Below are 24,554 nucleotides of genomic sequence, written 5' to 3'. Positions count from 1 at the left end.
CGGCTTTGCCGCTTGGTCAACTTTCCAGCGTGAGCAGAATAAATCCCAGGGAGAACCTCCCAGTAACCCAGTTCTTGTTTGGTGAAAAGCAATTCCTTTTTGGTGGCTATGGTGCTCTTTGAGAGGATAAAGAGGCTACTTTTTTAAAACTCTGACTTTAATCAGACTTAGGTTTTGGCTAAATCAAATCTCCTCAGACAGTCCTGCCCTCTGTTTCCCCAAATGGTGAATTATTTCAATTCATTTCATCTGGACCCTTCCTTTCATTTTTGCCAGGAGAAGGAGAGCATTCCCTGGGCTGTCAACACCCCAGAGGGAAGCTCTCTCCTGCAGCTCATGCAGAACCTCCCCAGCAAAGCCACAAGCCCAGGGGACCACAAATTGAGCTGAAAACCCTCTCTGGTTTGGAGGATTTGGAGGATGGATGCATGACCTGTGCCAGAAGCATCCATTTAAAAATCCCCTTTCAGAGGAGTTCATTCTGAGATGAGGTGAGGACACAGATTACAGAGCTTCCCACCTAAATCAGAATCCAGCTTTGGGTTTAGATGGCTGTGGGTGTCCCAGCCAGCATCTGAACTTATCTGGTGATTTTGTGGGGAGGAATGAAACCTCAATAATTGGCAAAAAGCTGACAGGAGGAGGGAGGAGGCTTCATCTCCTCTGCTCTCCAGCGCCAGCTCTCCGATTCACACCATCCCCATTTGCACATCAGCTTTTAATATTTAATTGCAGCTCTGCCAAGGGACTTTGCCTCCTCTCTTGCACAGGAGGGGGAGAGGAAGGAGTCAGCAGCGTGGTGCTGGAGAGCCCCAAGGAGACTATCAAATGGCAGATCTCGGGCAGAGGGAAGCGCTCTAGCATGTAAGTGATTTTACACAAAAAAACCCTCCCAGATCACAGGAGATGGAATGAATTAATATCAGAAAAATCCTGTAAACCCTTAGCAACTGGGGGATGCTGTGCTGGTTGTGGGAACTGCTCAGGGTGGGCTGAGAAGGGTATTTTCATCCACTGCCTGTACTGTATTTAAGGAAAAGGAGGGATAGGGAATACTTCCCTCCTAACAGGCTCCTTTTGCCACAAAGTAAATCCCTGGAGGGCCCTTAACCTGGAATTGTTTAATGTTAGACACCACCACAAAAACGGGAAACAATCCCTGAACTGTGGGAGGTGGGAGCCTGGGATCTGACAAATCTTCCTCTTCTCTAACACCATGGGAAATGACCTGGAAAACAAAAAAAAAGGAAAATTTTAAAGCAACTGGTGAGAAATATATCTCCCTCCCTCTGGTCTTGATTTCAGCTGTCTTAAAGGCATGAGAAAAGAGGCAGAGATTCACAAGCTGCTGAATGACATTCCTATCCCCCCAAAAATCTGTCCCTCTTGAGTGCATCTGGAAGTGGACACCCAAACAGAGGTGGACAATGACTCTGGACACTGAATAATATTCAGGCCAGAGCCACAGAAATCGCTGATGAAACATATTTTACAAGCAACGTGGCTTTTAGAACAAATACTTTCAAAATATAAATACAAGTACTGAATAATCCCACAGTTCAAATGTCTGTGTCAGTAATTAAAAAGCAATTCCATACAACTTGTAGGTCCCCAGAGCTCTGTCTACATTCAGAAAATGAACCCCAGATGACCTAATGTACTTCCAAGTGTCAGATCAGTCACTGCAAATACAATGCCTGAGACTTCTGCTGCACATGGCTGAAGTCTGGAAAACAAGAATATTTTTGGCAGAGGAGGCCAAGGGGTACTTAAATCTCCAGTAACTGTCTGAATCCAGAGCTGGTTCAGGTCTACGCGACATTGGAAATGTAAGAAATTTTTAACTAATGATGCATACACAAATTCCATCAAATAACTTTTAAATTATTTAAAGCTAATTTTCTTCACATCTTTTCCCTCTCACTGTCACAGAGATGAACTTGGGGATCTAACAGAATGAGATAAGTGGTACACAGAGTAGAAAAGACCAATTCCCTGCATTAAGTGTGATTTAGTTTAACTTGTGTCTGCTTTAACCCCATTTTGTTTTCCAAAAGTGAATTTAAGTGATGAGGTTTGCAGATGTTTCAGTGAAGACAGCATTTGTTCCACAGCCCTTTACTGATGCACCAGTCCCATGAGTGGAGGTGGACACTGATTTTTGGCCTCTTTTCCTGAGTCTTCACATCCAGCACCATAACCTTTGCTCTCTTGTTCCCTTGCCAGCAGACAGAAAACATGGAAAAAGCTGAGAAGCTGAGGCCAGCTGGGTCTTTCCCTTCTCTGTGCCATTCTCCAGGGAGCAATCCAGAGCTCAGGACAGTTCTTCTGAGGAAAGCTGTGTCTGTCTCAGAACTGGTGGCCAGGTGGGTGGTTAATCTGTGGTTGCAGTTCACCTCAGGTCTGAGGGGTTCCAGGGAGGACTCTCCCTCTCCCAGCTCTGTAACAAACAAATCTCACTCAGATAACTCCTTTCCCAAGCACAGCAGCCCAAATTATCAGATCTCTTCTGCCACAAGTGCTCCTATCTGTTATATATTTCCAGTGCATTATTATGTCTTGGAAGACAAGTCCTGATTTAAAACCCAGACACACTTGACAACCTTCACTAAATAAAATTACACAGAGGAATTTTCCCTCGACCCCAAGGACTGGAGCATTCCCAGGTGGACAATTAAAGCTTTTAATCTTGGTGGTTTGTAAGGTGCCACAAGGGAAAGGAGCAAATGTGGAAGAGTTGAGCTGATGGGGAAGCAAGTGGGGTATGGGCACTGCATCCCCTCCTGGTTTCTCTCAACTGTCTCTAACCAAAAGGCTCCAGGGAGAGTCACATTTCAGCCCAAGCCTCTGAAGAGCTGATTTTCTTCTTGTTACAACCCATAACTGAGATCAGACCAAAACACTGCCAAGCGTGAAACGAGTAAGATTAGGAGCAGAACCCAAAGTACATCTCCCTCCATGTAAGAGTGACAGGGCAGCTGTCAAGTCTGTCTCTTGAACTCCCCCATGGGACAGTTTAATTCCAAATATCCCAAAATTGGTTAGTTTTCACTGTAAACAGCCATCTCTCTGTCAGGTCTTTGGAAAAAGCTGAGAGTGCACTCCCCAGAGCATGGAAGAGAAGGAAGGTGGTTTATTCTGAAAAGGTCTCACTCATCACTGGTGTATTTTTTGGTCAGGTACTGACTTGGTAAATCCCTTTACATCAGGTTAAAGCTGAATAAATTGACCTTCTGGAAAACCTGACTTCAGCTCCAAACTATAAACCAGCAAAGTTCAATAATTCACCTCATTCAGGCAATGTAAACCCCCAACACATCCTCCACCAGTGGGGACAGGGATGGGACATGTCTGCATGGAGCTCAGGAGAAGAGAGCTCACAATGGGTCTGGAAGTACTGCACTGACCCCAAACTAGTCCACTTTGAGAGATTTCTTACATCTCTGTCACTCCAAGTTTGCCTTTGGAGTCTGTTGGGTTTGATATTTTCCAGAGGGTAGGAGAAGGCAGAATGATCCTGTCCACAATATGCAAAAATATATTCAAGTTGAAAATGGACTAAGGTGCCATTTCCTGTCCTCCCTGCAGGTATCAGCGCATCCTGGACTGTGAAAGAAACATGACTAAGCAAGAGCATCCCAAGGTGAGAGCCAAAGGCTCAGACCAGGTGGTAAAAGTCCTCACAACATAATTCTCCAGTTCTTGGCAGTAAGAGACAAAAAAACAGGATTTTCTTCAATAACTGGTGCTGTTCTTAGGACACTCCAGGGCAGGCATAACCAAGTGCTTCTAAGTACATACAGATGGACTGATATACATAAGATGCTCCAGGATGGAAATTTCATATATTCATATGTATAATATTTAGATTGCTGTGGAGTGAAAAAAAATGTAGAGGTAGAGATTAAACAGAGGACAATCAAGAATTGAAGGACCTGGCAGAGGATTTAGTACTGGCTTGAAAGTGAGGGAAGGATCCAGCCTGAGGTAAAGGTACACAAAGTCATTAAGGAACACAGAGAGCCACACTGGGCTGGCAGGGATGACACTGGGGCATCTCTGCCCTCCTGCACCACCAGCTGGAGGTTTTTTGACATTGCCCTGTGTGTTTCAAATTAGGTGCTTGTGTGATTAGTCATTCTACCATGCCATTCTATCAATTTCCTGGTGCTTTTGGCTGTTATGGGGCATAGACATGAAGTTCATGGGTAGATTTTGCTCCCGGATGCATTTAGATGTCTGCATTTCAGCATCTTAAATGGAATTCTCCCCAAGCCAGAAGCTGTGACTGCTGTTCTCACATCATGGCAGAGGGGCACCTCCCACCTGCCAGTGTCCCTTACATTTTGATTGCAAACTCATCAGCACAATGTGCAGTTCTCAGCTCTGTGTTTGCTCATTTGACCCTGCTTTGTGATAAGGGGCCTTTTACAACCTGAAATAAAAAAGATAAGATAACACAGCAAAAGCCAGATATTCTGGACTTTATCCAGCTTTTCTACTCAAGATGGGGTTGATTCCCACAGAAAGAATAACTCCACCTAATTAAACAAAAGGCAGAATCTGAAAAAAAATTGTTTTCGGTCCAGGTTTCTAAGAAGAAACTGGAGGTTTCTTATTAGATTATAGACGGGAGGTTTTCTGACCATTTGGAAACACATTTTCACTGAGTGGGAGGATGGAGATGGGAATAACACAGTGATCCAAGAGGGAAGATAACCACTGGCCATATTTTTTCTACCCCAAGACTTCCTTGCATGTTCATGGACAAGTCATTAGAGTTCCCTGGAAATAGGCAAGACAGAAACTTCCACACTTCAAAAATGGCCTGGAGTTCAAATTGTGTTCCTGATATTTACTCCAGAGAACATAGAGAGTGATGGGACACTCTTTCATTCCAAAAAGTTAGAAAATCAACAAATGTGATGCTTGAAGTAGAAGAGCAGGAAATAAAAATTTTTCATGGTTTATTATTGAAGTTATATAAGAAACTATTTTGATGGTTTTGGTTTGATTTTTTTTTTTTAGCTCATGGAAGCAAGATATCCATCACAGAACAAAGCCATTTCAGTGGGGAAAAACTCTGCCTCATCTCGAAGTCATCCCTGTGATATGTGCTCAAACAAATCCATGGAGGGTGTTCCCATCCCTAAGATTGGTGCTCCAACCAGGAATTTCCAAGGGCTCCTAACCAGCTCTGACACCCCTAAAATCACTCCACATGCTCAGAGTTCACACTGTGCTCCCCTGGAGACAGCATCTCCCAAAGGCCTTTTGAGGAAGAGGGAGGCTGATCACACCAACATCCTGACAACAATCCAGCCCCTGAGCACGAAGAGCAGACCCCACAGAGACCCAGCCTTGCCTTCCCCTCTCCAGAGCATCCAGAGGAAGGCACCATGGAGCTCTGCCACCACCCCATGGAAGGAGTCTGCTGCAAAGGTCAGTAGGTGCTCTTCTTCACAAGTTCCTGCAAGTATATTTTCTTTGGATCTTATCATTATAAGGACTCCATGGTGGTGCTTCATCACCCACTGATGACAATCCCTAGGCACAGGGGACAGGTTTCCCTGTGGATGTTTATGTCTAGTGCCATCCAGCTCTGGGGGATTTAATGGCACCAGGGGCAGAGGGGAGATGTTCCACAAACTAAAAATCTTCCACAAAATCTTCCCTGTGAAGATCCTGTTCCTGGAGAGGAGTAGGTGGGAAAGGGCAGCCTAGACGGAGACCTACATCAAGGAAACAGGAGAGATTATATCAGCTTCATGTTGATATCATCTGGAATATTAATTATGGATGAGATCCCATCAGAAATGGTCATGTCCATCTCTTTGCTGTATGATATTGTCCACATCAGGGACTGATGGTCCTTTGCTGGTCCTTCACCAGGACTGCAGCAAAGGACAATACAAATCACTACTGGGTCTGAGACACAAAAATCATTGTGGGAGTTGGTAAATGAAATGGATAATTCTGACTCTGAAAGGTGGCCTCAAAATCAAAGATGGGTAGAAAAAATAACACTTAGCTCTGGAAATGACACAGAGCATCAAAAAGCTGTGAAGCACAGCCCTTGGAGAGAACAGAGCAAAGCCAAGGCTGGGTCCTACAGGAAAAAAAAGGACTCCTTTGCTTCTGGAAAGCCTCTGGTGCAATCACCTTCCCCACACTGGGCCTTTGTGCAGTTCCTCTCCTCTCTTTGTGGGATTTACCTGTTTCCCTGCTGTTGTTCCCACACAGGAAGGGAAGCTGTCCCGGAACAGGCAGGGGATCTCCTCGGCACCAGATACATCTGATGAGCCAGCCATGGGCAGAAGCTGTGAGTTGCATTTATTTTGGTTACCAGGCATCATTGCTACCCTACTTCCACCTCCATAGCTGCAGCTGGGAAGGATCTGCTTGGTCCTTACATGGGTTGTATTTCCCACAGAGCCCCACAGCAGACACTGACCAGGCAGTGCTGGCTGGGGACAGTGTGGGTCCTGCTGGGACTGGACATTCAGGAATGTGGCCAAGGACAGGGAGCAAAGAGAGCAGACAACCCCTTGACTGCAGCCCTGATCAGTCCCACTACACAGAGCTGGCAAATCCCAGCACAGCCGGGATCTGGGCCAGGGATGAGTCCACAGAGCCACACTGGCTCTCCCTGTGCTGTTATCCCAGCAGTTAAAAATAGTTGCTATTAAATAGCAAGGCAGAAATTCATCCATGTTTAGTTTGGGATGAGTAATATCTCCCTGCACCTCGGCCTTGAGGAGAGGAAGAGGGAGAGGTTCCTTTGTACCTAACTAAGGAGCCTTGGCTGGGCTCCTGTTTGAATTTGGCAGCAGTGGTGTATCAGACAGAGTCATCCTTGGCTTAAGATAGGGCATGTAAGTGATCCCTAAAGTTATGATATCATCGGGACTAAAGCAGGTCAGGGATATTTCAAGGCAAGAGGCATCTGTCAAGAGTGAGAAATCCAAGCTTTGCATGGGAAAGAGCTGAATTTTGCCAAACTTTGTTGTTTGACTTGGGGCAGAAAAAAACAGATCTCCAAAAATCTCATAGTGACTGGATTAGAGACCACTGGACGATCCTTCCTTCTTTGGCCCTGGATCAGGAATCCAGAGTCTCCTTAAACAATGTATTTAGGATTTGTTCTTTTTCCATTTCTTTCTGGCCTTTCACACAAGAAGGGGAAAAAGGACGACATGCTGCCTGGATTTGAGACCCTGTATTTAATTACTTTAATTACTTTAAAAGAAGCGTCCTTCATGAGCACACAAACGATGGAGCTGAGGTTTCCACAGCATTGCTGGGATTTGTTTTTTAGTATCAGAGCACATGAAGTCACCACACTATCTAGCTAAACACTGTCACAGTTTTGTGTGCCTTTTTCAATGCCAGGAACATCTTTTCCTCTGGCTGGCAAGGGATGAATCATGGCCTATCTTAGAGCCTTACACCACTGCCCAGCCCCTGACTCAAAGGCCTTGTAATAGCCACTGGAAGGGCTTTGTGTGAGGTCCTTCTGGGGAGACAATTCCATCCAGGGAGCTGGGAACACGACAGCTACTGCTGAGGTAGGAGCTGGATTTGCTCGGAGAGTTGTAATGCTTCCTAAAAAAGTCCAGGAACCAGCTGTCCCAAATCTCTGTGGGATAAGACACATCCAAGGCTATACCTGTGCTGTGTTCTGTCATTCCCATGGAGTGAGAGAGATATCAGTGCTCCACGAGCCTCAGCAGCGACCAGGGCAGATCTTCTATGGGAGCCTCCTCACCATCCCACAGGGACACTGCCCTTCCCTAGGGGTGAGGGGGGACATCCCAAACCTGGGATAGGAAAAGCATTGTCAGGTGGTTTGAAGCCACACAATAAGGTAAATTAAGCACAGACCACAGTTCTCAGGGGCTGGGATGCCTGATGTGGAGGACAACAGCTTGGCAGTGTTCAAAACAGCTCTGCTGACTGGCTTTGGGCTTATCAGCAAACACATATCAGTCTGGAGCTGGATAACTGCACACAGAGTGGCTGCAGCTCTTTCCAGGCATGGCAGAGTCACACCTGGGACACTGCTGAAGGCCTGAGGACATCTGCTGCACCCCTTAGAAAAGTCCATTCCCAGGCAGCCAAACCAGCTGGGCTGTGTCCCTCCCTGGCCACACTGGTGATATCAGATGATCCGGAGGAAGCTGCCACCAAAGACGTCACCAAGTCACTAATTAAAGAGGTTCAAGTGGCTGTAGGCTGCAGTAATGAGATTAAACTGAGCACTGGAAGACTTCCACAGCAGAACAAAATTCTTCCTGGGAAGGAAGACAGCAAATCAAGGGATTTTTCCCAAAGGGAAATCGTTGAAAGCTTGAGTCCTTTAATATTCAAAAGGAGAAAGCACCAGCTAATTGAGTGCAGGTAGAGTCTCCTGAGTACCCTGGATTTAAAAATCAACAACTTGTAGATGAACTTTGGCAATCAGGGAGAGGGAATTGTGGCCAAGGAGGATAGAAGAGGGCCATGCACACAGGCTTGTGAGTGTGTGTATTAGCAGTGCTGCATTATCCAGGGTTTCCAGCTGAAGGGCACACCGGGATGTTACCTCGGTGCAGAGCAAGGACGAAACAGGAGCCTGACGTGACTGCAAATTACAGAGCAACCAGGCAGCCTCAAACCTTCCTGCAATCCCCTCCTCCCCCTCTCTATCCTATTCTACCTTCGTTTCGAACTCTACCCACGGGAAATTCTCCAAGCAGGGAGGGGAGGCGAAGGAGAGGGCAGGAAACAGTGGGATCCCCCATTCTGCACGCAGGGAGAGCCAGGTTTGGGTTAGGGTTTGCTTGACAGGGGAGGCTTCTTCCCCTGCTGGCTGCAGCATCCTCACTCTCTGCTGCGAGGGGGTTCGGTGCCATCTAGCGACAGCGGGACCGCCTGGCTGCCACCCCAAAATCGGGCTCCGCAAGGATGCTCCGGACACAGCGCTGTCCCTGCAGAGCCACCCTCCCTGTCTCCGTGACCTGGGGCTCTGCAGCCATCATCCCGCCGTCTGCATCACGCTGCTGAGCAGACGGGCTCGGGAGAACATCGCTAGTGAACTGGAAAGGTCTGAAAGGCGGGGGGGAAATGCTGATTTAAGATAAAAGGCTGCGCTCAGGCTGCAGACGGCTCTGAGTTAAAGGAAGCTCTGGTACTTGCCATGTTAGAGGCTCCTGAAGTCAAAACAATCCTTAAAAGCTCATTTCCCTTGCAGCAGTTGCTTTTCATGGGCATGACAAGCAGGAGTTGAATGTCAGGACTCCTGTAAGGGGCCAGTCTGTCCAGCTCTCACTGCTTTGTGCCTCTGCAGCTTGGGCAGGAGGGAAATTTGGGGTGTTTAAGCAAGAGATCCAGCTTCTCCCATGACTCAAGCACCTCAGATCACAGGAAGAGGGGCAGCAGTAAGTGCCATCCGTCCTCTGTCAGCTCTCCCAGCCCCTGTGACAGCTGATTAGGGAAGCTGGGATCACAGGCATGTTTTGGGGAAACTCCCATGGGAGCATCCAGTAGTTCCCAGGCAGTCATGGAGAGCCAGGGAGGGATCAGCCTCTGCTGATCAGTCTGGCAGAGCTCTGCCAACAATCAAAGCAGACAAGCTTGTCCCTCCTAATTGGCTTTTCCTGCAAGCCCCAGTCTCTGCTTTCACTCAATCTAACCTAGAGAGCCTTTCCATTGCTAAGACCCTCCTGCCCTCTTCATTGGGCTTCCAGCAAGAGCCTCCCCATCTCAGTCCAGGGCTCAGGGCTACCCTCTGCTCCAGACCCCCAGGCTGCTGATCCCTCCCATCACACTCTCAGCACCTCTCAGAAAATCCCAGAGCCTCAGTGATTATATTTTCCTCATTTCCTGCTTTCTAATTAGTTGCTGTCTTCCAGACAGGAGGACAAAATCATTTCCCCAGGAGCTGTGCAGAGCTGTCAGGTAGCTCGGATCTCTCAGGGCAGCAGGAGCAGCTTGCAGGGCACTGATGGGGACACAGGTGGAAGTCACAGCCCACAGCAGAGCAGGTCCTTCACCTGGGGATGGAGAGAGACAGCAGGAGTGTGAACAGCCAGCCATGTGTGCAGGCAGACCATGTATGTGTTACTGATGAAGAGAGAGTCCACACAAATACACACATGCAGCCTGTGTGTTCCTGCTGGGCACAGGCAGGCCATGACACACACACACCCTCTGTGAGCTGCTGACTGAGCTGATTTGCTCTGCCCTTCACCTCCTGCGTTTGTGTCCCTCCATCCACATGGAACAAATAAAGTATCTCAGCCCCCAGTGTGCTGCTGGGTTTGCTGGCACCATTGCCACCCACTTGGTGCTACCTGAGCTGTGTGTGTTTGCTGACAGCCCTGCCATCCCCAGCCCTCTGCCCCACCACCTGCCTGGCCATCATGACCTGTCTGTCACCCTCCTGACAGGTCGTTTTCTGATCCTCATTTGTGGAAGGAAATAACAAAGAACACAGAGACTTGAAGGAGGGGTGATGATCTCCCGAGGCACCAGGCAGCAGGGGAATGGCAATTCATAGCCCTGCAGGATGGTTAAAGAAACTGGGCTATGTCAGAGAGGAGCTGGGCTCTTCCAGGAGCCTCAGTGGAAACAGATGGTCATTTGGAGCTGGATGTGGTGTGATGCCAAGTGATGCTGGCAAAAAAAGCCATTTCTCATGCTAAACTGCAGCCTGTAAAAGTCCAGCAAAACTATTCAGGAGAAGTGCATGAAAAAACTTAAGCATCTCAGAACTTATAGGGGGCTTATATAAAGAGGGAGAGAAACATTTTACATGGGCACATAGTGACAGGACAAGGGGGAGTGATTTAAAACTGAAAGGGGAGAAATTTAGATTAGACATTAGGAAGAAATTCTTTACTTGCAGGGTAGTGAGACACTGAAATGGGTTTTCCAGTGAAACTGTGGATGCCCCTGGATCCCTTGAAGTGCTCAAGGCCAGACTGGATGGGGCCCTGAGCAATCTGGGATAGTGGAAATTGTACCTGCTCATATCTCCCCACCATGGCAAGGGATTGGGAACTGGATGATCTTTAAGGTCCTTTCCAACCCAAACCATTCTTTGATTCTGTGAAACTGGAAAATCAGCACCAGTTGCTTGGCCCTTTGGAACAAAAAGAGTGAAGTGTTTTATCTCAGGTGATAGGGACTTCTGGTACTGGCAGAGCCAGCCCACACCTTTCATTGCCACAGGGTGATGTTCTCAAACATACACTCTCTGAAGGTATCAGAAAAACAAACCCAAGAGAGAACAGCCGGGTGTGGTCCAGTGTTATTGGGTACATCAGTGAAATTGCTATCCCAGCCTGCTAAAGGTGGAGAGCCCTTGGTTATATTTGTATTTGTGAATTAGCTGGGCCAGGCAGGATCACCAGCTCTGGCACACAGCTGTACCCACCATGAACATGCTAAAAATAGTAATTTGCCTTTGCCCAGCTGAACTTTGAGGCCATTGAGAGTCCTCCAGGGTTGAGTGTTTTATAATTATCCCTCTCCAAACACCTCCTAGAGCAGTTACCTGTGACACCACATTGCTGCAAGGATGGGAGCAATTCCCACCTTAGCATAAACCAGGTGGAGTCTTTGTCCTTCTTTAGTCACTTTCCCAAAGTAATTTTTTCCCTTCTTGGTTCTAAAATATTGGAACTGATGAGGAAACAAGGAACCAGACAATGTAGGTAATCCCTGTCACCTTCACAGCTTTTCTGTTAAAATTTTGGCAGTGGCCAGAGGTGAGAGGGGCCTGGCTGTGTGGATCACAGCCTGAGGACATGACAGTGAGTCAGGGAAATGCCTCTTCCCCATTGCAGCACTGCCTGGATCATCCCCTGTCCCGTACCAGGTTACACCAGGGGTATTTTGAATGAATAAATTCTGAAAATAAGCCAAGGCCCCAGCCTTTCCCAGCCCCTGTGCAGGATTGCTGGGACTCATGATTGACTCAGCCTGGTGGAAGGGCAATTTCACTGTTCCCTAAAAATAGACCAAGTGGTTCATCCTCTCAACATAGCCCAGCACTCTGAGATAAAACCAGCTGCCAGAGACCACTGGGAGGCACTGAACAGGACCCAGGGTGTGGGGTGTGGAGCAGGGCTCCTCTTGGGATACACGAAGGGCTGCCTGGCCCTGGGTTTCACACAGATTTTCCACTGGGGCTGTCTGAGACTTGATTCACCTGTTGGAACTACAGAGACCTCCCTGTAAGTAATTTGGGAGTAGATTAGAGTGGGGTGAAGTGTTGCATGAATATGAATCTCAGACTGATCCTAAAATGCAGGGCAAAGGAGGATGCATAGTGCTTCATGCTATGAAAGCAGCTCATGGGAAGCCATGGATTTTATTCTGTTATTCTGTTTATTCAAGTAAATCCTGCTCTCTGCTGCAGGTGTGCTCCAAGTATGGTGGCTTTGGTTTGGTTTAACACCGTGGTTTAGGGCTCCTGGGCATGTTCCAGCCAGAAACAGAGCATTGTAACTGTGTGCTTTTCCTCCACCCTGGAATACTGAAGTTCACAGTTTGAAGCCTAAATTCATGGGGACAGATCTCAGTGTCTATTCTCTTCCCTGAAAAATTACTGTTATTTACCGTGACTCTGGTCACTGTGACCACAAAAAGGGGAATTAATCTGTAGGGGATCCAGCTGAGCCAAATGGATGCTGGGGGTGAAGGGGACAATCCCAGACCCAAACTGTGATCAGGACTGGCAGTGGGTAGGCAGCAAAACGTGGACTGTTCAGAAGGAAACCAGCTTTGCTTCGTCTTACATCCCTAGGGAACAGGAGGCAGGAAGGATTAATTAAGGAGGGAATTTCTTTCCCTTTCTCTTCAGTCTCTGTCTCCAGAGAGGGTTGAAAAATGTGTTTGTGTCCCTGAGCCAAACAAAGGGCTTCAGGAGCCTGTGGGGTCAGCAGCATTAATAAGGCCATATCCCACTCCCTTTTTGTGCTCACGTGGGTAGAAGGAAGCTCCAAAAACCTGTGTCACTCTAAGCTGGAGCAGAAATACACCCTTGTGTGTGCACTTGTGTGTCCCACACCTGATGACCCATTTGCCTTTTGGCTCTCAGCTCTGTCTGGTGGTCACCAGGAGAAACAGGACTGCAGGTCCAGCCCTAGGGCTGCCCCTCAGTCACTGTGGGAAGGACCTGATCTAAGCTGAAAGCAGGATTTATTTTCTGCTCATGCATTTGTCGATGGCTGATGTTTCCTTCTGAGATTCACATCCTGCCACAGGAATAACAGAAATTCTGTAGCTTTCCCCAATTCCCTCTACTTATTCCGTTTTCACCCAAATGTTTACATCTAAAAAACGTGTGAAGTATCTGCAGATTTTTATTAGAAAACAGAGGTTTAGGGAAAGAGAGGTGGAGTTGTCTTTCTTTCCCTATGCCTCAGGTACAGATATCACTTTGTGAGAAGTGGCAAAATCTAAAAACCGGTATTCTCATCCAGGTCAAGTGGTAGAAGATTCTAGTGGCAATTAAGGGATGCAGCATGGGTGGAAATATCTAGGAACATCTTGCAAAGGCTGTTTGCAGCCCTTGAATAGACTCAGTATTTTACAGGATACAAAAGCTTTGTTTTGGGGGGAAACTGGCAAGGATGCTCTAAACCTGTCACTAAGAGAGTGAAAATCCTTCTTCAGTGCTGGTGAAAGTCCCAGGACTGGGTCTGAACAGGAATCTTTTCTTGAATTACTGTACCTTACTGGTATCTTACTCCTTCAAGCCAACCATTTCTCTCTTTTCCCATATTCTCGCTGGCAATTTGCCTTATCCAGAAACCAATGAAAATTCTTGGGAATCTCAGCAGCTACAAGTGGGTTTGGGGTTTTCTCCTTAAAGGATACTGCTAAATTGGTTTGGGGCATGACTCTTTCTTCCAAAACAGTATTAAGTTTTCTTGGCTGCCAGCGATAAAGAGCTGACGGCGGCATGGAAACACTGGGACAAGAATAGAAAGCCAAGGCAGGGCCTTGCAGCTCCTCAGGGCTCAAGGCATCCCTGCAATTCCCCCACATAAACACCATGGCATGGCAAAAAATGCTGAGGGATGCCTGCCACAGCCCTGGGCCCAGCTGGGCCCTGCAGGCAGGGATGAGGGATGCTCTCAGGGCTCCTGCCTGCACACACATTCCCAAGGTATCTCTTCAGAGGGGTGAGAGGGGATTTCCCTTAAAAGGTTTGGAATTTGTGGCATGCCAAGGAGCCCTCTCCCCAGGCTGAGGCTGTTCCAGTGGGGGAACTCAGTGCTGCTTTCCCTGGGGAAGGGGATTTTAGAGGGAGGGAAGCTGCTGTCATGGATGGTCATCCCAAACTCCGCGCTGCAAGGGCTCAGATGCTGCGCTGCAGGAGGAGGTGGGACAGGGAAAAAATTCCGGGAGAAGGATTAGGGATAAAAGCCATGCTGATGATGGAAGAGGTGAAATAGAGAAGTGGGGGAATGAAAAGAGCTCTCTTTGGACGTAAGCAGGGGTGTTTATCACCATTCCAGTGAAAACCCCTCTGTGAATAGCAGAGAAAGAGTCACTGGAGGCTACGAGAACAGTGCTGGCATGAGCAGGCCGTGATTCACAGCGTGTCAGGGGCAGTGCTGGACACCCCCAGGGACACAGAGAGCAGTGCTGGACACCCCAGGGACACAGAGGGCAGTGCTGGACACCCCAGTGACACAGAGGGCAGTGCTGGACACCCCAGGGACACAGAGGGCACTGCTGGACACCCCTAGTGACACCCATCCAGGGTCAGAGTCACTCAACATCCACCCGGCCTTTATTAACCCTTTATTAATTTATTGATCTCTGTGTTCCTTAGCAGAGGAACACCAAGAACTGAGGGGACAGTAAGGGCTGCACCCACCTCCTTCAGGCCCTTGCTACCCAAAATGTGGGGTGATGGGGGGATGCTGAAACCCTCCCTGAGGAAAGACAACCCCAAAGCAGTTGGCCCACTCGGGAAGGCCACGTCCCCAAACAGCAATGCCACTCGCAGCTGTCTCTCAGCAGAGCTTCTTGGCATTTTTTTGGTGCCAGGAATAGAGTCCTTCACATTCCTGGATTTTTGCAAAGCCCAGAAATAGCCCCGAGCTGCCTTGGGGCAGATGCTCAGCTCTGCCTGAGGCTAAATTTTCCCAGCTCTTCTCAGAAGCTCTTTAAATTACCTGGGGTGTCATGATGCTGCTCCTGCTAAAGGAAGTCCAGCTGACACCGAAGAGCCAAAAACATTTGCAGAAGTGACCAAAGATCATGAACCTTTAGTTTGGAGATGCTGGAAATTGCAAAGAGATCTGATTTTGAAAATCAAGAGCAGGAAATAAGACACTCCTCAGTAGATGTTTTTTTCCTTCACCACCTCCCACCCTCTCAGATTTGCAAATGCAACTTAATACATGTGCAAAATGTTAATTATTTGACTATAATTAGTAGACAACTCCTAAAAGCATGAAATGATAATTTAAATCTTATTTCCTCTTCAACACAGCTGGTCTTTAGTTGCATTATTTTATTTTATTTCTTTGTTTAGCACCTTCCTCTGTTTCTGGTGCTTTTCTTCTCAGCCCATTTCCCACCCCAGAATTCACCTATTAACTCTATGTACCAGAGCTCCTCTAATGATTGCAAGATGTGGCTTGCAGACCGAGAAAAATGTCTCTTAAACCCTTTCAAAAGGAAATTATTTCTATTTATTTGATATGTGTTAGTCATTACATTTATGTTCTAAACCAGCAGTGCTTCCCACCTGCAAACCAGGGATCTATTGTATGTGATGCTGGACAAATTTAGTTGAAAGGATAACGTGTGCTCATGAAAGTCTGGAGTCAGCTAAAAAAAAAAGGTTTGTCAAGTTGTATGATTTTCTTTAATCATCTAACTGTAATTACTGCTGTTCCTGCATCTGATTTGGTAGGTTTGAAAATCTCAGTTGTCCCTTTTAAAGGTCGATTGCTGGTCCATATAGTTAAAACAAACAGGTACTTTTGGACCAAAACAAAAAACCACATGAATTCTATGTAAAAAGAACATGTTTACAACTGCCACCCCATCACATAATGGGCCAGTCCACGGCAGAAAGAAAAAGCTTGAATTTCAAACACTCGCTGTCCTTTGTAGGACTGAAAGTGAGAGAAAGTACTGCAGTTTGCAAAGAGAAAAAAGTGTGATCCCAGTGTCAGGAGGGAGCACCCGTGAGGGTAAGCAGGGTGCTTTAGAGCATGACTGACTTGTCCTCAGTCTTTGCTAGAGCCTAAAATCCCATCCATGCTCCCTGTTGCATCTTTGTCCCACCTTCCCCTTAATTCAGAAAAAAACTGATGGTATTTTACCATTCTGTAAAGCCTCAGGGCCATGAGGGCAATGAGAAATAGACAGAGATGCTCTCCCCTGCCCAAATCCTCACCCTCCCAGGACTACCCTTTCCTGCACACCCCGAATCATCCCAGGACCACTCACCTTTCTGGCAGCCTCCAAACTGGGGCAGCAGGGAGCCTGCCCTGCTTCCCACACCTCCTTCAGCCTGTGTCCCCTCTGGCAGAGCTCCCCTGTGGACCAGGGCCGCTGGCAGAGGGGTTAGGGCAGAGATTTAAACCTTTCCCCGCTGACTGAGCACCCCCAATGGGCTGCCTGGCTCCCGGATTAAGCAGCAGCACTGGCTTCCCAGCCAGCTTTTATGGGTGCTCACCCATCCATGCAAATTCTCCCAGGCCAGCCGTGGAGCTGGGCTGGTATTTAGGAGTCACTTTTGTCAGGGAACCGATGCTCTGAGGAGAAAAACTGGGAGGAGGATGGGACAGATGTGATTCTGCTCATGCAGCTGCCACATCCAAGGGCAGAGGTGCTTAGGAATGGAGTTCCCATCTGCAGGGATGTGCTTCCAGCTTTGGGAGGGTCAGTGAGCTGCTAAGGTTTCACTGGCAGGAGCAGCAGGGACAAGCAGGTGGGAATGGGGACATGTCCAGTCACACAGGGGTGACACATACTGCTGGGTCAGGAGGCTGAGCTGGTAGTGACCTTCTGATGGGGGTAACCTGTGGCTGATCCCAGGCAGGGAGGGACACCAGCCCCAAATTCCCAGGAAACAAGGAGCTCAGAGGGCCACAAAGCAGCATTTCCTTGTCAGTCCACCTCCATCCCTTGGAAAAGGAAGGTGCTTTCACCTTCTGAAGAAATTCCTTGTTTTCCTGCTCTGATTTCCCTGGTGACAAGGAGCTCCAGGACATGGATTCCTTTGCTCCCACTAGCGTTTGAGTGCTGGGTTTGCCTCCTGCACCATGGGATGCACCAAATGTCCTGTGGTACTGGAGCTGTGGCATAGCCAAGGGATGAGACCACAGCACAGCTGTGCTCCATGGCACAGGACATGCCAGGCCCTGTGACAATCCTAATGTGACAAACCCAAAATTGACCTGCAGAGCAGCAACATCACTGAGCAGGGGGTGGAGGATGCCAGATTCGGGATGAGATGCTCTCTGCATGACCTCTCCCTTCAGCAAGCGATGGAGAGAGATGGGACCCTGGCAGAACTCGTCCCACAGGGCCACCCCTTTCCCTCCAACTCTTGCAGCCCCCATGAGATCCCAAGCGCCCATGGGATCCCAAACCCCGTTACACAACCCCTCTGCTCCCGGACCGCCGTGGGGCGAGCGGCGACACAAAGGGCTTTGCTAAGCAGCTGTGTTTGCTCAGGACGGCTGATTTTGGGAGCACAGCTGATGACGTGATTGGCCAGGCGACCCGGGAGACTGGTGCTGAGCTTGCAGCTTCCTTTTTTAGTAGGTGACGCAGGCGCTGGGCAGCTCACTGGGGTTGGAGGTGGGAGCCGGGCTGTGAAGGAGTGCCAGCGGCAGAGGTGGTGGACACCGACAGGTGGGTAGCGTTGTTTCTTCGTAGGATAAAGTGGTTTAAATAGAACGTAGAGCGAGACAGAGCTGCCCTGGTAGTGGTGAGATGGGGTTTTCTCAGGGAGGGAGGGGGCAGAGGTTTTGTTGGTGATTTGTTTTCCACTTGTCGGGAGTTGGCTGTCGGGGGTGAGATGATTCTGGTTCAAGAGACCTGCAATATTATCGACAGCAGGAGAAAGAACAGTTGAGCGATTTATGGGCAATAACTGGAGAGGATTTGAGTGAACTTTTGGAGGAATATTTAAGAGTCTTTTTGCCCCCGTTGCCTTGCCTTGCCTTTTCCCCCTGTGCCTAGAAAGACCAGTGAACACAAACGAATACAAGGCATTATTTTCCCCTCTTGTAAATTTCCATGTCGTGCGCTGCCTGGGGTGTGGCCATGGAGCAGAGAGGCTGCAAAACAAGCCCGACGTGCACATGCGTGGGGCACGGGCAGAGCTCAAAAAACCCGACAGCTGCTCCTGATGGGCAGTCCTAACATCGCAGCCCCTCTCTCAAAATGTGCAGATTCATCCGGCGCCAGACAGTGGCACGAAGGACATTTTGTCGGCGAACGCCAGCAGGGAAGAGCATTCCCCGCATCCTTCACTGGGACAGCAGCGCCGTCGGCCGCGGTGCCAGGACGGGGTGGGACGGGAGGAGGGGGGTTTCAGGAGATCTTTCCTCCTATTTTAGCTCGCAGGGGATGCTTTAATGCCTGAGGTATCGGGTTTAACGCCCCCGGGGCCGCAGTCCGTGCAGTCAATCAGCGCGGCGGGGGATGCATCGCTCAGCACCGCAGAGGATGCCGAGCGCGCCGAGCGGAGCCCTTTGGCTCGGCGAGGCAAAAACCTGGAGCTCGGCACAGGTTTCAACCCGGGCTTCCACCTCATCCCCAGCAAATAACACCCTCAGCCTGCTCTGCACGGTGACCTTTAGCTGTGCTCCAGCATCTCCAGCTGGGAAGCTCCGCGCTCCCTGCCGGGGATGCTGTGAAGCCACACCTCGCTCCCTCCCAGCTCCTGAGATGTCCTCGGTGCCGCTCGGATGTCGCTATCCGCACACACGTGGCAGCTCAGCCCTCTCGTTAGCGGAACGAGCTGTTGTTCTTCGGCTCTTACCTATAATTAGCAATTTAGAGGGTGGCAGCAGCCTGTTTCTTCAGGCAGAGACGTGTGGAGAGACCAGACTTGGTGCAGAGGCAGCTCAGAGGGTTGGAGCAGCCCCTCTCCAAAGGCAGGAGGCTTTGTGAGAAGTGAGAAGTGAGAAGCAAACACAGGGCTCTGCACAGCCTGGGAGCTGCAAAAATTAAAAAAAAAAAAAGGGAAAAAAAAATAGAAAAGAAAACAAAGGCAGCGATAAGGAGAGGCCTTCAACGAAAGCCTTGTATCTAATTATATCTGTCATTAAAACAAGCCCTGTGGCCTTTCATCCATCCAAGCTAATGGGTGAAGGAACAGACAACACTACATTGAGCTATTTTCCACTGCCTGAACTGGAGGTCTTCCTTCAGCTGCATTATTTGTTCATGGCTGGAGGGACACTTTGCTTTTCCTTGTGCAGTATGGGAACCTACAGGCCTATAGGTCAGTACAAATTGTACCATCCCAGCAGTAATACCATAGCCTGGAGTGGGAGGAGACCATGAAACATCAGCAGCCGTGCTTACGGACACAGAGATGCCTTTGCTAAACATTTCACACTGAACTGGTTAAGCACAGAAACTCTCATCTCAGCCTAGGCAGGATTTCTGTTTTGCCATGAGGTGCTTCCATCTCCTAGAGGTGGTTTTCAAGAAAGCCAAGGGCTTGTGTTTATTTTCCCAGGCAGAAAGGTTGCAAATCTGTGCTTGGTTTCCTTTCTGCTTTGAAGCTCGTGAGGCTCACTGTCCCCAGTTCTCCCCATTGCTCTTATTGGGGTGCTTAGCCAAATCTCATTACTGTGCAAAGAAGGAACTTTCTGTTTGCCAGATTGATTGGAACCCTTTTTGCTTTTCTAGTAGGTAATTCAGCAGTGTAGGAGGAAAGAAAGAGATTCCCAGACAAGATTTTTCAAATTCCTCGAAAGCAATTTTTTCAGATTCCCCAAGGCTTTCTGCAGCTAGCTCAGCACATGCTGCAAGGACCCTCCTGATGTCCTTAGGACAAAGGGGAACAGTTTTAAACTAAAAGAAGTGAGATTGAGGTTAGGTATCAGGAAGAAATTCTCTACTGTGAGGGTGGGGAGGCCCTGGCATAGGTTGTTTAGAGAAGCTGTGGCTCCTCCAACCCTGGAAGTGTCCAAGGCCAGGTTGGACAGGGCTCAGAGCAACCTGATTTAGTGAATGGCATCCCTGCCCATGGCAGAGGCTTGGAACAAAAGGTTGTTTAAGGTTCCTTCCAACACAAACCATTCTGTGATTTAAAGGATACTGTCCATCTCAAAACTCCAGGGTCTAGTCAAAGTCTGGGATGTCTTGAGCAGAGTGGGAGGGAAATGATGCAACCAGAGGGTGGTTGCAACCCCACAGCCTATCTGAGGATGCACCAGATCTGCCCCAGCCTTGCCACTGTCTCCTCTGGCTGTGGACAGATAACTTCTTTTGACTCAGTGTTTAAGCTGTGGAGAGCAGAAATCAGGGAGAGAGGTGTCATATTCCCATAGAGATTTAGCAAAAAAAAAAAAAAAAAAAAAGCATTAAGGAAATATCTTCTTCTGTTTCCTCCTCTGGTGCCCTAGGGACCTCCAGCAGAACTGGGCAGATAAATCTATATTGCATCCCACTGCTTCCTCATGTACCCAGCCTTGGTTCTGCATCAAAATGCCTGTACATCTTCAGGAGCAGCTAGAATGAAGGACAGCAGAAATCTTGGGGTTTGGCACCTTCCAGCAGCAAAATTGGCTGGGTCTGACAACTCACTAGGGTACCCCTGCTTTTATTTCCATGGCTTTTGTGCCCATAGGAACTGGTACTTCAGTTGAAGCACCTGGAATCCTGTTGGTGCATTAAAATACCTCTTGTTAATTTAAGATAAAACCAGAGTAAGTTTCTTCAGTATTGTAGAGAAAAGCTTGAAAATCTGAACTTAAAACACAGAAAGAAGAAGTGTCATTAGGTTTGTTATTGTTCTCATGATTTGTGGACTGAGAGTTGAGGGCAAAGAATGCTGGAATGGCTGCAGTGCTTCTAGTGTGCACATATTAAAAAGTACATCAGCCCTTTCCTGGCTGTGCAATAGCTGGATTTGTGGAGAGACAGCCCATTGTTCAAACAGAAAGCATTGCAAATACCTCACTAAATCCAAATGCAGCAATGCAAGCCCCACAGAGAACAGGAGAACCTTCTCGTGTTTTCACAGTGGGAACAGAGAAATTACAGCTCTGACTAACCTGGAGGGCTGAGAGGCATCCTATAGGTGTAAATCTCTATATATTATGTATGTCTGTGATGGGAGGTGGAGCTGGCCATCCTTACACCTAGCATATTAAATACAAAAAGAAAGTTCTTAGCTATATTTTGGAGTTGCCTCTTTCTTTGAAAACTGAGGCTCCACTGGGGACCCCATGGGAGCTGGTGAAGCTCAAAATATCAGATCTCTAAATTCAGAGCAGGGTTTGGTTCTCTGGCTTCACCAAAGGCTCTCTGCCACATCCTGGGACAAGTGTCAGCCTTTTCATCTCTCCTGAAACAGGATCCCAGGGGAGTGGCAAAGATAAATGGATATAACTGCTTGTGAGGCACACCCACAGGAGAGTGGTGAAGCCACAGAGTAGAAAAGTGGGAATTGGCTCAGGTTGGATATGTGTAGCTCCTCCATGTCCTCTGACTCACTGTGTTTGGTGATGGCCATGCCCCAGGATGCAGGAATGGGGAATCAGGTCACTGCCAAACATGTTACTCTCATCCAGCCTCAACAGGCCACTCAGCCATGAAAAACAAGGGAATGCCAATGTTTTCTCCCTGAACAAGAAGTGTCACCAAAACTGCAGGAAGAACAAAAACCTTCCAACAACATTTTTAATGTTAGAATGTCAAGGCAGTACTTTATTATCTGGACAGGATGTTGTTCTTGCCAGGATGTACCACAGAAATAATCTCATCCACACATAGCCTGGGTGTGCAGAGAGAATAATTCTGTGACACATAAATTTTACAGGATTTACACCCAAACTTTATACAGTCAAAACCCACAGAGAAATGCTGTTTCAAAGTTCACTGGTCCAGAGTTGAGCAAATGCCCAGGATTCAGTTTCCCATTGGATCTGAGTCTCCTTGCCTCCAATGTTAATTAGGTCTTCTTTCTTATTTCTCTTTTCCCACACCAAGTGTCTCTGACCAGCCAAGGTGAGGTTTGGAGCTGATGTTCCATTAATGAGCACTGACAGCCCTTACCTTTTTGGGCTACTCTCAGTCTGTTGATATATTGAGCTCATCAAACCTCACCTGGTACAACAATGCTCTGGAAAGAAACTTAAAATCCCTTTGCCTGGGGTAAAGACAAACAAAACCTTTGACTGAAGTTATAAAAAATCTTTAAACTGATATATTTTCCAACAGAAGGGTGTGATGTCCCAGGGAGGGGGCTGTGGGGGGCTCAGTGTGTGGTGCCAGAGGGCTAGCAGAGCCCATGGAAAGCACTGTGGCTCACCACACTCCTCTGTTCCCATTTCAGATGATCGGGCACGGTCATTTTTAGACACCAGCTGCATTCTTCAGCAAGGACGAGGGAGGTCCTCTGCGCCCTCCGTGAAGGAGCTGTCGGCTCTGTATCTCTCCCAGACAGCTGCTGCTGCTGACACCAGCCCTGCACAGCCGGTAAGGACCTGGTGCTTCCCCTCCCATCACCAGCGGCATCCCAGCAATGTCCCCCACCGGCAAGTGCCTGTGAGAGGGTGACAGGGAACGTCTGGCTTTGTAAAGCTGCAGAAATGCAGCATTTGGTTTCCCAAAAGTGGCCATTTCCCCCTTGTAATTTGCAAATGTTGGCTAGATGTGTACAAACACACACATATATCAGTTAGTTATTAAATTCCCACATGCACACACATGCACCCCTTTGTCCACCAGCCTGTAGAGTTTACTCATAATAAGATTTCCACTTTATTTGCACATTTATATTTACCTACATCCATGGAGGAAATACTTAGTACAGAGTATCACGTATGTCTTCATGATATCCCCATTCTCCCCCTCCCCACACACACACATATATATATATTTATTTATTTATTTATACATATATGTGTATATATGTCCATATATGCCACATTCAGGCATAACTTTATAGTGTAATCTCCCTGTGTTATTCTGTTTGTATCCCTTAGTCTGGGATCCAGGGATTTAAGGCCCCACTACAGGGTGATCAGTGGCCCACAGGATAATTCAGGTTATAAGGGTTAGGAGGCATATTTTTCCCATTTTCCCAGTTCCACTGGTGATCCAGGGGTGACATGGGATGGGATTTCATATCTGGACCCTTCCTGCAGGCACCTTCATCTTCCCCCACATTCTCAACCTTTTATGGGGCACCTGTTCAGAGCTGCAGTCCCAGTTGAAAATAAATAAGTGGAAGCTGCAATTGGAAAATTACAACTGGTTAGAAAACCAAACTATTTTTCTAAAATTACAAAGCAATTATTACACAATCCATAATGCAATGACAAATGTAGATCAGTTTTCCCCCTAACATTAAAAAATATATGTTTGGGGTTTTGTTTATTGACTGAGACTTTAGGAAACATGTTTCTGATTAACCTGGAATATAATTGTGTTCTCATCTGTACAAAACTGTCAGTAAACCAAAGGAGAAAACCACACCTGCATGGTTTTCTGGTCCCTGTAATTGATATACACATTACTATACATAAGTGTATAAAAATGTATGTGCAGATAATGTGTCTTCCAGTGCAGTTTCAAGGCATTTCTCTTCATATCTTTTCCAGAGTACTGTGAAGGACAACTCCATTCACTCTCCCCACAGACAGAAAAAAAGCAAGGTAGGAAATGTTTGAGATAAGCACTGTTATCTAACCAAATACTTGTGGCCTGTGAGTGTGATCTAAATACCCACACAAGGCAGCCAGGAGCACTTTCATACTGAATATAGCTATCAGCTGCTCGGTTGCCCTTCCCCACATTCAGAAGTTCTTCACAGATTAAAAAAAAAAACTCGACAAACCCCTTATTTAAAAAAGTGCATTCCAAGTACATTGGCTCATGCAATTCGCATTTTTCACTCGCTGCAAAATATGCTGAATTTGGTGTTCTGAGTGTGGGTTTCTTTTACTAATGCTCAAAACTTATTTTTAGCCAGAACAATCTGTGTGTAACAGAGTGAAATAACACCGTGCACCATTGCTTTGAGCAACAACTAATAATATTCCGGGCATAACTCTGCAGGCGTAACTGCACAGGCATGCCAAGGGTCAGCAGATCTGTTTACTGAAAGGAAAGCCACCAGGATTACAGTCTCTTTTAGACAATGATTAAAGGCTTCAGCTACCTTCCCTGGGGATAAATGCCCAGGCAGTGCAGGTTGCAGGTATTCAGTTCAGTGTTCGGTGCCCAGGATGCACAAACTAAGGAGAAAAAGTGCAGAAAGGGAGGCTCAAAGGGAGGCTGGACAGCCACAGTCCACTCTGTTCATTTCTGTCCCAACCCTGCTGTGATTTGAGATGAGC

At 47.7% G+C, this 24,554-nt stretch overlaps 1 protein-coding gene across 2 annotated transcripts in view; it reads left to right on the top strand.

Moving 5' to 3' along the window:
• The first annotated feature begins 745 nt into the window (after positions 1-745).
• XIRP1 (xin actin binding repeat containing 1) overlaps positions 746-24,554 on the top strand; it is a 33,360-nt gene continuing 9,551 nt past the window's right edge. Inside the window, exons 1-8 of one of the 2 annotated variants that reach the window (XM_085050188.1) lie at positions 746-864; positions 2,227-2,366; positions 3,589-3,643; positions 5,029-5,442; positions 6,244-6,322; positions 17,791-17,880; positions 22,547-22,689; positions 23,817-23,870. In XM_085050188.1, the coding sequence (XP_084906314.1) occupies positions 2,239-2,366; positions 3,589-3,643; positions 5,029-5,442; positions 6,244-6,322; positions 17,791-17,880; positions 22,547-22,689; positions 23,817-23,870 (963 nt within the window). In that variant the 5' untranslated portion in view covers positions 746-864; positions 2,227-2,238. Of the gene's footprint in view, positions 865-2,226; positions 2,367-3,588; positions 3,644-5,028; positions 5,443-6,243; positions 6,323-12,064; positions 12,222-17,790; positions 17,881-22,546; positions 22,690-23,816; positions 23,871-24,554 lie in introns of those variants that run through there. The other variant, XM_085050189.1, reaches the window with a different exon arrangement.

This window comes from Lichenostomus cassidix, chromosome 2, assembly GCF_008360975.1.
Source record: "Lichenostomus cassidix isolate B80296 chromosome 2, HeHo_3.0, whole genome shotgun sequence".
Lineage (NCBI taxonomy): Eukaryota > Metazoa > Chordata > Aves > Passeriformes > Meliphagidae > Lichenostomus > Lichenostomus cassidix.
The sequence above is the reverse complement of the archived record's forward strand: the minus strand, read 5'-3'. Positions and strand labels throughout refer to the sequence as shown.